A 13,794-nucleotide genomic window follows, 5' to 3' on the forward strand; every position below is an offset into this window, starting at 1 on the left:
AAACCTAAGGATACAGAAGGAACTGGGTGGAAGATGGAGAGAAGAAAGAAAAAGAAGAAAGGGGTGGAACTGGTGCTGGCGGTGGATTTTTTTCCATTTTGGAAATGGAGCTGATTCTACTGATGTCACTTTAAGTCAATGACAACATGAGGTCAGCAATTAAAACTAAAGTAGAAAAGAAGAAAAAACACAAGAAAATCTTTGTTTTTATTTAGTCATAAAACAACACAAAATGATAATTAATGTTTTACTTTTCTCAACTAATCATGTTTTTAATACCATGAACCATTATTAAAGTGATCAGATGGAATCATCAGAATATAAAAAATGCTCAAGGATTTTATGTAATTTACATGTATTAGGAGGATTAAGTGTCCTAAAATTGATCCCTGTGGAACACCACAACTAATTACTATTAAATCTAATATGATACTGTAATTATCTACATTTTGAACATTATCAGTCATTTGAACTTATCATTTTCTATGTTATAACACCCAAACAATACACTTTCAAGTATTTAGATTTGGAAGTTACCCAAGCATGATTCTGTTCAAACCTGTTATTAATACCAGTAGCTTTGCATATTTTGTTTAACTACAAAGTATTGTAAAAGATTAACTTCCAACCTTACAGGCATCTACAGTTTTTAGTTCATGTCAGGATCTACTTGGAAAGGCATAAACATTTTTTTTCTTTTTGACAAAAGACACAAATAATCTCACTTCTTACCTACTTATGTACTCGGTTTTGGCTTTCAGATAACATGGCTGTCTGAGATTGTCTGTGAATATAAACAAATAGGAATTTGCAGTATTTCTGTATCACCACATGATGAAAACTCTGAATAGAACAGAAAGAGAGGTCACTAGGGGCCATGGAGGACAAAAAACAGCCCACAAATTTGTGCACAATTAGTTTTTTTTTACTCAAACTACATAATTGTGTGCATGAAATACTAATTTGTGCTCTTGAATGGTTTATTAATCACTGCCTTCTCATTTGTGTTGTTAAAGTAGTTAATTCTTGGTCTTTAATGAATAATTTGAATGTCCAAAACATAACATTTGTTAGTTATCAATATACATGGTTAAATGAGCAAAAATTTGGATGAGCATTCCCATAAAAGCCTTGTACTCACGTTAAATGATGACGGCTTGACCCGACCATGGCATCACTGAATCAAGTCTGATGCAATGCAGCTTTTCAGATTAGACACCACCCTTGTAAAAAAAATCAGTGTGAATGCAGCCAATGCATACCAAAAAAGAACACATAATTCGTATGACAGAGGAAGTGATAAGGAGCAAAAATACTGGAGGAGCTGAAATGGAACGAGGAGGACATGGAGGTCAGAGCAGGGTGAGGAGATGGAGGAGGAGAGGTGTATTTTGGAGAGGAGGAGGAAGATGAGAAAGACAGTGAAGGTCAAAGAAAATGAAAGAGAGATGGAAGAGTGAAGACAGACCACCACCACAGCCCACCCACACTGCATATACACTCACATACACACACACACACACAGTCGCACTGTGGTCAGCAGTTCACCTGCAGTTCACGTTGACCATAACAACGCCCCTGAGAAAGAGAGCAAAAGAGAGATGTGGTATCAAGAGGGATTGGACGAGTGAAAAGAGGGATGAGAAGAGGAGGAAAGAAGGGAGAGGTGGGAAGGCAAAAGTAATAATTTAGGCTTGTGGGAGCTCAGGAGAGGAAACGGTCAAAGAGAGTTTTCAGTCCAACTTCTGCCGATGCTGCGGGTTCGCACAAAGGTCAGTGAATTAAACACAGACATATGCATTATTTATTTATTTATTAACTTTACATAGTTATTCTCTCTTACATACACACAAACCAGCACACTTCCAGGTCTGATTTTGTCAGAAATGTATACTTGTTCATAAATACATGCTGTTTTTTTATTACTATAAGTATATTAAACTGTGTTCTAGGTGGGCTTCGTACTGCTTTTTACAACTTGACGTGGAACCCGACCAAACCAATGCAATTAAATGGAACCTTAACCAAAATTACTAATCATAACGCCAACTATAATGTAACCTTGAAGAAAATAATTTACCTCCAAACAAAATAGTTCAACTTCATCTTATCCAGTTGTTATTGAGAATACCCGATTCTCATTGGCTGAGGACTGTGTGTTATTCTCAGATAACTGCACAGCTTTGACACACTCTGTAAATTTGAGCTTATACTGTAACACTGTGTGGGTTTTAAGCTTTTTGAGTGTGTGGCGAGAAGTGAATTAACTATTTTAACACTGATAAAACTCGCTGTTTCCACTTAAAGTGCATTTTTCCAAAAGAATATGAGTAAACAATACGTAAATTTTAATTGCAACTATGTATAAATTACAGAAACAACATAGGAATGGAAAATTGTATCTTATTTAAAAGAAAAGGCTTAAAAGAAAAAGCTGGTGTTATTTTATATTTGAAGTTATTTTCAGCAATGCCTCCGAAGTGCCTGAAACCATAATATTGTCTGTGTAGCTACAGCCTGAAATCACTTCTGCCTCCATGCTGTTTCAACTCCATTGATATCCAAAAACTATTAAAAATACATAAAAAATAATAACATATTATTTCCCCATGATAAACACAGCAGGAGAAATTTGGTAAGATAAAAAAAGTAAATAGCTTTAGCGTTGTCCTTTGAAGTCAAACTGAAATCACCTTTAGTCATCCATTTTGGCAGCCAAAAATAATGTCAATGTGTTTTAAGTTTATTGTTAATGGTTTTTTTTTATTATTAGAATAATTAAACTAAAGGTCTTTGGAGAAATGCCCCTTCTCATCTCCGCCGGCTAATGTGGGTTGTTGTTTAAAGTCTGCGGCTCTTGTATTGTGTAGCAGGAGGCAATCAGGCTCAGTGTGACCTGCTCTGAAAACTTTACTTTACTGCTTATGCAATTATGGTTAAAATAAAGCCGTTTGGATGATTGTATGGAAATAAGTTCGTGATCTACGTAGATGGAGAACTAACAGAATAATCCAAAGATTATGGGCACCATCGTGAAACCAAAACATATAAACGTCTCCTTTGTGGTTTCTGATTTGTTCTTAAAGGCGAACACGGTGTAGACTGAATCCTGACACAATAACATTATTTTCTTGAAATATTTACAATTATTAACATGATCAAGAATATAAAACAAAGCATTTTCTGACAATGAAAAACCTGACAATGAACAAAAGTGGAGATATACCAACAAAAGCCAAAAAAGAGGAATAACTAATACTAAAATTGAAAGTCTAAACAGTGTAATATTCAATATATTCTAGTTGTAGTCTCACTAATACACAATAATTTTAAATAATACACTACACACTCTGATCTGAAATGCAGTTTTATTGATAATACTGATAATGATAATGCAGTGCACACAATATTGCTCTTTGTGGATATGAACTCATATTTAGAATACATTCAGTCTGTGTCTCCCAGAAAACAAAAAAACATCATCTATACTGTCAGTTATGATCAACCATCATTTACAATAGCAACAAAGAGATTTGTTCACGGTGCTGTTGACGCAAAAACACAAACTGGGTTTAGAACTAGATTTGGTTTCCAGTTTCACCAAGAAAGAGTCTGTGCATGTTGTTGTTCAGTGCAGTTTTTTTGGGGTTTTTTTGCATCAGGAGTTTATTACAGTCAAAAGCATAAAGCAGCTCATGTTTAAAACTGAGGCGTAATGCAGCATATTTCCAGAGCGTAAATCATTCTGCTTTAGCGACAAGAATAATGGAGAAAAAAAAAATCTTTTCAACTTTTAAGTGGTTTAAAAAACAAAACTAAATTTTAGATTAGCAAACCATGCTATATGCCACATATAAAACAGTTTTAATACCTGAAAAAAGCAAATTTTTTGGTCCCTAGAGGACCATGAAATTAAAAAAAAAATCAGACAAAAAAAAGGTACACAAATAAGAAAAACTTTAACTTTCAAGCATGTTTCAGTTCAGTGATGTTACAGCACATTTTTGGCAACTGATGAAAAAACATCACTGATTAGAGTGTGGTCAGAAGTCAGAGTGTTTTAAGTTGTCCGCCTATTAAAAGCAGTGCATTAGTATTAGTATTTTTTTTCTTCATTTAATTCATAGCTGAATTACAACATAAAAACTTTTACAACCGCAATATGTAAATGTTTGCTTTTGTTTCGAGGACAAGAAGAGTTTTAAGCTCCATAAAGACCACAGCAAGTCGAATAAATAACATTTTGAGGAAAATCTTGGTGTTTTTCACTTAGTGTTGTTTTAGTTCATGCTGTAGCACAAGCCAACACCTCAGAGGCAGCAAGTATTAATGTACGTCAAGGCATCAAAGCTAATACGTAAAGGCATGTGGCGTTTACTGACAGAGATAACACAAGGCAACTTTGCAGTACGAAGGCATCTTGAGGCTTCTTGAAAAATATAACAAAAATGAATTACAAGTGACAGCAGGATTGTCTAAATAAACAGTGTTTCCATTTTAAGGCGTCTAGATTTATATCAGCAGGATGTTTGAAGCTCTCTGAAATATATAAAGCTACAATATATAAAGACACTAACTCAATACAGTGTATTAAAAAGTAGATTTTATCTAATCCAGCTGGCACAGGCATCTGCTGTGAATACAGGGCATTAACTCCGTCTTTTGGCTCCTCTCTCTAAACATTAGAGTCATTGGAAAAGTGGAATCACACAATAACGAACAAGAGTCTACAGTCATGCTAGCAGCACTGTGAGACTGTGCGTTCAGCTAGATGCTAATGTCGGCATGCTAACATGCTCAAAATGACAATGCTAACATATTGATGTCAAGCGGGTATAATGTTTACCTTGTTCACTATCTTATTTAGCATGTTAGCATGCTAGCATTTGTCCCACCATTGGAAAGATGGTGAATTCTGTACATTTCTGGATCAAGCTGAAACATTTTCAAGTCAAACTGACACCTGTTGGTCTCAGTTTGTCACCTCCAGTGAATATGATATAAATTTGGCTCAGCCTTGTGTCCGAACACATCTTAGCTGTGTGTTCAGACAGGACGCAAAGCAAATTTTTAGCGTGGCGCGACTTCATACAAAGTCAATGCAAAGACGTGAGAAGACACAAACTCGGAAGACCAAAACCACATTTAGTGTCATATAACCAACCATCTTTGGCGTATTTAAAGTTCTCAGTGTGCACCTGAAACAATTTTACACTCAAATATGGATGCCAAATGATGCATAAACAATGTAGTGATGGTGTACAGATTATAAATCCCTGAAAAAATAATTTTGATTACTATTTTTTTTTCTTTTAATTCTCAAAAACATTCTGTCTTATGGCTTTTTGAACTCCAAGCAAAATTGCAGAGTGGTTTCTTAGGAAACACCCTAAAATGCAAGAGTCAAATGCTCACATCTGATAACCAGCAAGTTCCTCGTGTTTGAAAAAAAGTAAACTTGAGAAGGTCAATTAGTGCGACATGCAGCTGCGGTTACAGAAATCTGTCTTCTGTTGCTAAACCCACTCTGACCTGGCAGGACAACAGATTTACCAAAACTCAGTCCAACGAATAAGCTGCTTGAGAGTCAATGTGACGTTTTATTAACGAGGCCTGGTTGGCTCATAATTGGCTGGCGTGAAACCTAAAAAATGAACCAAACAGGACAAAGTCAACTTTTCCACTCTGGTCATGTTCAAAGCAAACTGAAGGTAAAAAAAAAAAAAAAAAAAAAGACTCTCCAGACTTGTGAGGTAACTACAGCGCAGAAAGAGATGTGAAATTAAATTAAAAAATATTGGAAGCTCTTTTTCATCACATCTGTTCAATTATGACTCAGTTCATCTTCCTTCTTCCTTCTTCATCTAGCGGAACGGACTTCCTACATTCTTCATTTGTTTCCATTTGACCCGTGTTCGCTAACTCAGGGACTATTTAAAGATGAAAAGACTTTGATAGACACAGACCCCTGCTCACACACACACACACACATATACGCACGATAACAAACATGTACTTCAGGAAATCCCGTAGAATCTGGGTGGATTAGTCCGTCTCATCTAACCCTTCCTGTTCGGACTGTGTGTGTGTATATGTGTGTGTGTGTCACATACAAGCTGTAATTGACCCCAAGCACACGATGAAAGGCCAGGACCATAAGCCTGTCTTGACCCACACACACACACACACACACACACATAAAGTAATGTAAATGTGAACATGCTGAAACAGACACACTAACCCACATCACAGCACTTTTTTTTTACCACAGTGTTTGTGTGTGTGTGTCCTTATCTGCCTACATCCATCTATCTGAAAACATGCTTTGTACTAATAAAGCTTAAACTCCCAGAGCAGCAAGAAAACAAATCCCTGACTTAACCTGCTGAACCCTCAGAGTGCTGAAAGACTGGAGGAGGAGGAGGAGGAAGAAAAGAATTTTAAGTAGGAGGACAAGGAAGTTGAGGAGAAGAAGAAATGAGGAGATGGAGCAAGGAAGAAGTGGAGGAAAAACAAGATTAAGAAGGAGGAGGAAGAAGATGGGATTAAGGGAGAAGAGGAGGGAAAGCAGAAGATTAAGAAGAAAGTTAGATGCAGGAGGGAGCAAAGGAGGAGCAGAGGGAAGAAGAAGAGGAGAAAAAGGAGGATTAAGAAGAGGAGAATGAGACGAGGAGGAAAGGGAGGAAAAGAAGGAGGAGGAAGATGAGGTAGTAGGAGAAGGAAACCGATGAGGAAAAGGTGGAGGAAGAGGGGGAAACACAAAATGAGACGCAGCAGGAAAAGAAGGTATAGGATGAGAAATAGAAGGAGAAAAGGAGGAGGAAGAAGTCTGAGGAGGAAGAGGAATGGGGAGGAGGAGGAGATGCAGAAGGAGAGGAAAGTAGAGGGGAAGAAGAGGAGGAAGAACAGAATGATATGTGGGGGGAAAAAAGAAGTGTAGGAAGAGAATCAAGAGGAAATACGAAAGGATGAAGGGGAGGAAAAGGAGGGACAAAGCTGAGGAGGAAGAGGAAGGAGAGTGGAAAGAAGAGGAGGAAGAGAAGGAGGAGAAGTAAACAAATAAATAAGATGGAGGTTAAAATTCACAACTGAGGTGTGAAGATTTGTAAAACTGAATTGTTCAAACAACTTTTTTTAACACTGTTCTTAACTGCTAAGAAATAAACAGACAATAATTTTCCCCACAGCACCTGAAGGCATCATATGTTCTGCAATTTTAACTTTTTTGATACTGACATTTCTTTTTCTGATTGTACTTGAAGGCAGCACACGTAGCAATGACATACAAAGATGATTAAAAACAATTAATAATGAGTGAAAATTCCCAGTTTGAATTTTTAGGATGATAAAGTTTGACTGTTTGAAGCCGCTGAGTCGCCGCCGTCTGACCTGACTTCAACTCACAGCGGGCGGTAAGATCATGTTTCTACTTTTTAAACATGGCGGCGTTCTGCGACTGGTTTTTATTCTCCTTCTAAACAGAAAGAGAGATTAAAGACGTGACGGAGGAGTGACGAGGACGCAGACAACACATGCTGTTGATAGACGATGAAGCGCAGATCTAACAGGAAAGGCACAAACGGACACACACACACACACACACGTAATGTTAGAGGAATCGCCAAAGCTCGAGCGTCGTCGTTAATCTGTACAAAAGAGTGTAAACTCATCGGATCAAGTTCACTGCTGCTGTTATCGTTCAACTTTAGGAAGATGACAGAATAATAACATGAAAATCAGTTCAGTTCAGCCTCATTTCACTTTCAGAAACATGACGTCGTTCTTCATCGTGTCAGCTCATTCGTGTTCGTCTTTCCTCGCCCTCCGTCATCACTGTGTTCCCTTGGCTGGTCCAAAAGGTCCCACCATCTTCATGGCAGCGTAGTTCTGCAAGATTAAAAACAACAGTAAAGAGAGAAAAAGAAGAGAAGATTGAAAAGGTTATAAAAATAATCTTTCATAATCTCTCTTCAGGGTTTTTTTACATCATTTATTCTAACGTAAAAGACACATAAAGATGGATTCCATTGTCTCTCCATCTTAAAGGGGACATAACATGCTTTTTGTGATTTATATACTGTTATAATGTATGTATGAAAAAATGCAGCCTTCAAGTCAAAAGTCAGGGCGTCAGCCTGCTCTGAACGCTCTGTTTGCAAAGTTACTTCTACTTCCTCTTCGTGATGACATCAGATTGGCGTATACCCTCAAACTGTTCTGCAGTCTTTGTTGCTAAGGTTGTTCCTCTCATATTTCAGATCGGATTTGGGCTTGAACATGTATGGATGTATTTGAGAAGTCTGTATTTCGAGTAAAGAACAAGAAAAAGACGTGAAATCTGACTACTGCTGTTTGTTTATGTAGCTTTTGGAAGTTAACCAATCGGAACAGAGTGTGCTCATCAGGAGGCGGGTCTTAAAGAGACAGGAGCTAAAACAGCCTGTTTCAGACAGAGGCTGAACTGAGGGGCTGCATAAAGGGCCAGTATAAGATAAATAAAGAGTTTTTAAATGTAAATCATGCAAAGATATTCCAGTAGACACATATAGACCTGAAAATGTCCATGATATGTCCCCTTTAATTTCTTTCTGATTTGTTATCCTTTCAACATTTCTTATATAAATTTATTTTGCCTGCTTTGATCGTTCTTTTTTGTCTGTTTTTTTTGTCGAGGACCCTGTCTTGACTCCCTTCTTCCCTGCATATGTCCATTTAGATCTGTTACAGTATGTTTCTTTGACATGCCATTTGCCATGATTTGGAGGATAATTTCAGTTTATTCCAACTTCAATCTAACTTTTATAAGTTTTGCAATGTGGGATTATTAATGAAAACTGTGCTTCTTTTTGGATTTTCTTCCAAATAAAGTGGATTAGATATTCTGTCTAAACTGTTGGCTTGTTTACAACTATCAGACGTTTAATGAGGGGGAAGTAAATGCCCAAATAAATCTTTTAAAAAAGAAATGATGAGCTAAACACTTAAGCTCAACAACACTGTTGTCACTTATAATAAGCAGACTTAAACTTGCCGGGAAGGAGTAGAGGAAGACGCCAAGGAAGAGGAGGATGAAGAAGAGGATGATGAAGAGGATGATTAACCACTTGAAGCGCCTCCACAGGATGAACTTGAGAGTCTTATAGGGGGAGGAGAACCACAGGAAGGAGGTCTCTGGACGCCTGGGAGGATGAGGAGGAGGAGAGAATTAGAGACCATGTTTACTGTCAGTGTGTATTTTTAGGTTTATGTGTGTGTGTGTGTGTGTGTGTGTGTGTGTGTGTGTGTGTGTGTGTGTGACTCACTGGGGTTCCTCCAGGTGAGGGTTCATGTTGGGTTCGTCTCTGCCGAGGCCAGCCGGTCGCTCCTCTTGCTCCTGTTCCGTCACGATCTCCAGAGACATCTCCACCTTCCCCTGAAACAAAGACAACAAACACGCAGCGTCTAAACTACTGTATCTAATCATCTGTAAGGACCAGACAATGCAGAAAGAAGCAAAACTAAACTCATTTGTTTGTATTTTCATGAAATAATTGTCTCTTAAAAGCTTGGCAAAGTGACTACTTGCAGGGACAGTTGGTAAGCCACTGTCGCTGGTGAGCTAACGGCTAACAAGCTAGCCATTCGGAAACATGCTAGCACTAATGAGTCACACAGTAGCTTCCTTCTAATTTCTCTGGACTGTTCAGTTGACTCCACCCTGGCATTTTGTCGTCAACATTGTACATCCTTTAATTCAATAAAGAGTTATTGAAGAAAGGGGAAAAAGCTCCCTGAGCCTGCTAACAGTTAGCAAGCTTGTTAGCTCTGTCGCTAACAGAACAATAAGTTGTTTATTTCTGTTTATTCAAAAGACGTATTTGTTCCACTGACTCATAAATGTCTGCAAACAACTCCTATGTTGTTGAGCACTTTATTAACTGACAGAGGAGGTTAATAAAACCGGATGACGCTACAGTACGTTAGCTTCCTCCATTTTAGACTCTCCAGCTCCCCGTTCCCCCAAAGTACAGTCAATAAGATGGGTTGCTATCAATCAGTTGCACAAATTTGCACGTCAGGCTTCACTAAAGTTTAAGTGGACTCGCATATGGTAAAGATTCTGTTGAATTGATTACGATGTATAATTTCAGTTTTAAATGCTGGTGTGGTCCAACATTTACAGTGTATATCTTGACAATTAATACACCAAAATAATCTAATGTTATTGCACAAAGTGGAAATGAAAAAAAGCATGATTGGATATCACATCAGGCAGCAACCTCAAACTGTTTTCCCATTTAAAATTTGTCTTCCTGGAAATTTTTATATATATTTTTCTTTTCTGACACTAGGTGAGATGGCTGAATCCAATTCCATAAAGAAAAAAAGAAGAAGAAAAAGAATAGTGGACCTTTTCGGGCAAAAATTCATCCATTGTTCAGTTTGTTATGAAATTCACAAAGAATTATTCAAGGTTAGAGCATGAAAACAGAATAGAGGTTTCTTTTGTATATTTATGAGCGTCTCTGTGTGTGTTTACTGATGAAAGAACAAGTCTGAGTGAGTGTTTCTGTGCTCACAGCTATGATCTTCTCTCCGTTCTGGTTGCAGGTGCAGGGCCACCATCCTTTGACGGTCTTCTGTTCAAACAGAGACACCAGTCTGTCCGCCGGCTGGTCCAGCAGCTGCAGGTTACACTTCTCTGGAGACTTGGCCGGACGCAGCATGTGGTTCAGGTCCATCACCAGGTGACCTAAAGAAATATTAACATTTCTTTCAAGGGCTGGACCATAAGGACCACATAAATCATAAAAACCAGGACGACATTTGACATCGATAAACATTAAAATATTGTTTTATGCATTTAAAAACAGTCTTGTCTGGTTCAATTGTTCCCAACTTTTGTCAAAAGCGACTTACTTTTTCCCCAAGCGTACATACATATTGACAACAATTTCGGGTTCAGAGTATTGCTAAAGGACACTTGCACAAGAGGAGAAAGGCATCAAACCACAGTCAAACATACACCTTTAAATCTGAGAGGTTGTAGAGGGAGGATGGGAAAGCTGGGGGGAAAAAATCTGTCACACAAAACCAGACTATCCACTAATATTTTCTGTCTGAATATCTAGACAATTTATTCTTCTTCAGAAATTATTAAAATAAAACACTCCTTGCTTGATTACGCAACTAGCGAGGAGGGGTTGCGAGTACAGAAGACTTGTCTGTCTTTCTACAGTATCTGTGCATGGAAACTACAGCGCAATAAATCCTGGCGCTGAACTTTGAAATTATAAATACATCGTGATGTGCAAAAATCATCCGACAGTCTTGTTGCTGTCTTGTTGACGTCCGTCACGTAGGTCTGAACTGTTAAAACTGTTAACATGTGCTCAGACTGAATGCAAATGTAAGAGTCAGTGCACATTAAATTGCCTATAAACTAAAGTGCAAAGAACGGGCATAAATGTGCCCTGGGTGGTGTTGAGTGAGTGAAGAGAATTTACATCTGTGAGACTTGAAAATTATTTCAGTCTGCGGCAAAAAAAATTTCAGTTTAATCTGAACGCAACTTGGGAGAAATCTGCTGCTTTGTAGTGTCAATTTATAGAGCCAAATTGGATATAATGAGTCCCAATTTACATAAATAGTGTGTCTCTCTTATTCATAGTGAGTGATATTAGTTTTATAATATAGAGTTTGTGTTGCAAGTGGTCTTTTTTTTATCTATTTCTATATTTCAGCAAGGTACCAAGTTCTTCTTCTTCTTCTATTTAATCAGGAAATACATCTGGTCTTGAAAGAGAAAGATCCACCAGACACAAAGTGTTCAGAATAGCAAATGTGAAAGCTTGTGTGAATTTCTATTGCCTGAAACTGGACATGGATTTCTATAAAAATGTCAAAAACTGTTACTTGAAGATGAAAAAACGATCATTTTGTACATTTATGAAGATGAAAAGACACAAAATTAGACAACAGATCTGTAAAAGTCATCAGTACCAGCCATCCGTCTAACCTGTTTTTCCGCCACTAATAACTGACTCATGAGTGAGGCGGTGATGAAGGGCAGTTAGTGTAGTTTTGATCAGTGTTGGCCTTTAGTTTAGAGGGATTGTGGGTTGACAAATGGCAGAAGGGAGACTAGACGTCCACTGGAAGTGTTTTTCCAGAGTTAGCTGCAGTTTGACAGTGTGACCGTCGGAAAAATGGCTCGTGTCTGACCCTCACACCGTGCAGGAAGATTAACAGTCAGCGGTCCGCGCTGACGAGCTGAAGACAAGTAGGAATGGAAAAAATGCTTTGAGGTGGCCACACACCCGCAGACCGTATGAGGTGAATAAACTCGAGCGAGAAGAGAAAGCGCTGCAGCGGCGGAGAGGGAGATGGTGACAGACAGGAACAGATCAGAATCTGGATTCCTCATCTTCCTCCTCTCACACCGCAGGCGAGCGCTCGAGTCTACAGAGAGCGTCGTCCTCCCCTTTCTGTGGCAAAAGAGAAAAATGATGAAACGAGGCAGGAGGAGTGAAAGAGGAGAGGCAGGGCAGGGTGAGTTATTTTCGAGGGGACGGGGCTGGGGCCGGGGCAGCGTCAGGGGTGAAGGAAAGGCAGAATTTTGACAGCTTGAGTCTCGAGAAAAAAAAATAAGATCAGCCCTTCCTCCCTGTGAAAGTTGCCGACACAGTGGAAATGGAAGAGCGTTAATTCGAAAGATAAATGTTATCACAGTAGTTTGTACATCGCACATATGGTTCCCTGGGCGGATTTACCACCTAAGCCGTAGCCAGAAATTAGGGAAAAACTGTCTAAATGTCATGCCCGAAATGAATTAAGTGTATTGCTACAACCTAAAGGCATGTATGTGTGTTTAAATAGGTAGGAACATGGGGAATAAGGGCCCATTTCCAGTAAAACTTTTAAGTATTTACTGAGCCGGCTGTGGCTCAGGAGGTGGAGCGAGTCGTCCACTAATTGCAGGGTTGTCGGTTCAATCCCTGGCTCCTCTTGTCAGAGTGTCCTTGGGCAAGAAACTGACCTTCAAATTGCCTTGTGTGAATAAAAGGCGAATTGTAAATAAATATATTCCATTTCAAATATTTTTGAATGAATTAAAATGGAAGAAAAGGGAAAAAAAAGTTTCACAGAGGTTTTAGAAAGAGATTTAACTGGGTAGTTCCACATTTGTTTGGACAAAATTGTGTTTATAATACATCTTAAAAACACTTATTAGACAATTTGTTCATGTTCATGTATCATCAGTGTCATAGTAGTGATGTGATTGTGTTAATTTTCTCTGCAGGGTTACAAGGACTAAGACTGCATCTACATTAAGTTATTTTTGTGTAATCACGTGTGTCTCTAATGTGTTTTAATGTAGCCGAAATTACACTTAAGTTGTTCTCATTTACATATTTTTCTGTTTCTGTTGTCAGACAACAGAGAAAATATGACATAGTTATTAATCGCAGCCAATAAACACGACATGTTAACCAGGAGTCATTCCCAATTACTTTATAACTGTGAAATCCAGGTGAATTACAGCTGTTGTGTATTTGGCTACACTGATATTTAAAATGAACGATCACAGAGAAAGTTTGAGGCGACATGAAGCGGCCTACTTAACTTTACTTGCGCTCTGCCAACGACCCTCTTTGGTAGCTTACGTTATCATTTCGCAAAAGCTCTGTTCACCCCGTAAACACTGAAAAAGCAAAACGACGCTTTAAGATACACACTCTGGTGCCGTTTTGAGGGGAGAAACAAGCTGTTTTAGTCTGAACTAAACGCTGAAACGGAGAAAAAAAAAGATGT

General features: G+C 38.4%; 1 protein-coding gene and 1 long non-coding RNA gene across 13 annotated transcripts in view; one reads left to right on the top strand and one right to left on the bottom strand.

Moving 5' to 3' along the window:
• The first annotated feature begins 1,513 nt into the window (after positions 1 to 1,513).
• Positions 1,514 to 13,366, top strand: LOC121889222. The gene is made up of 4 exons (XR_006093469.1): positions 1,514 to 1,772; positions 10,332 to 10,453; positions 10,591 to 10,727; positions 13,283 to 13,366. It is a non-coding gene; the product is annotated as an uncharacterized LOC121889222 (long non-coding RNA).
• The window catches only part of dysf (dysferlin, limb girdle muscular dystrophy 2B (autosomal recessive)), a 104,619-nt gene continuing 97,683 nt past the window's right edge, over positions 6,859 to 13,794 (bottom strand). For all 12 annotated transcript variants that reach the window (XM_042401012.1, XM_042401017.1, XM_042401013.1 and 9 more), the window contains 4 exons: positions 10,560 to 10,732; positions 9,303 to 9,412; positions 9,032 to 9,179; positions 6,859 to 7,887 (listed from right to left, as the gene is read on the bottom strand). In XM_042401012.1, the coding sequence (XP_042256946.1) occupies positions 7,831 to 7,887; positions 9,032 to 9,179; positions 9,303 to 9,412; positions 10,560 to 10,732 (488 nt within the window). In that variant the 3' untranslated portion in view covers positions 6,859 to 7,830. The remainder of the gene's footprint in view (positions 7,888 to 9,031; positions 9,180 to 9,302; positions 9,413 to 10,559; positions 10,733 to 13,794) is intronic.

The sequence above is a fragment of the Thunnus maccoyii genome, chromosome 22, assembly GCF_910596095.1.
Source record: "Thunnus maccoyii chromosome 22, fThuMac1.1, whole genome shotgun sequence".
NCBI classification, from domain to species: domain Eukaryota; kingdom Metazoa; phylum Chordata; class Actinopteri; order Scombriformes; family Scombridae; genus Thunnus; species Thunnus maccoyii.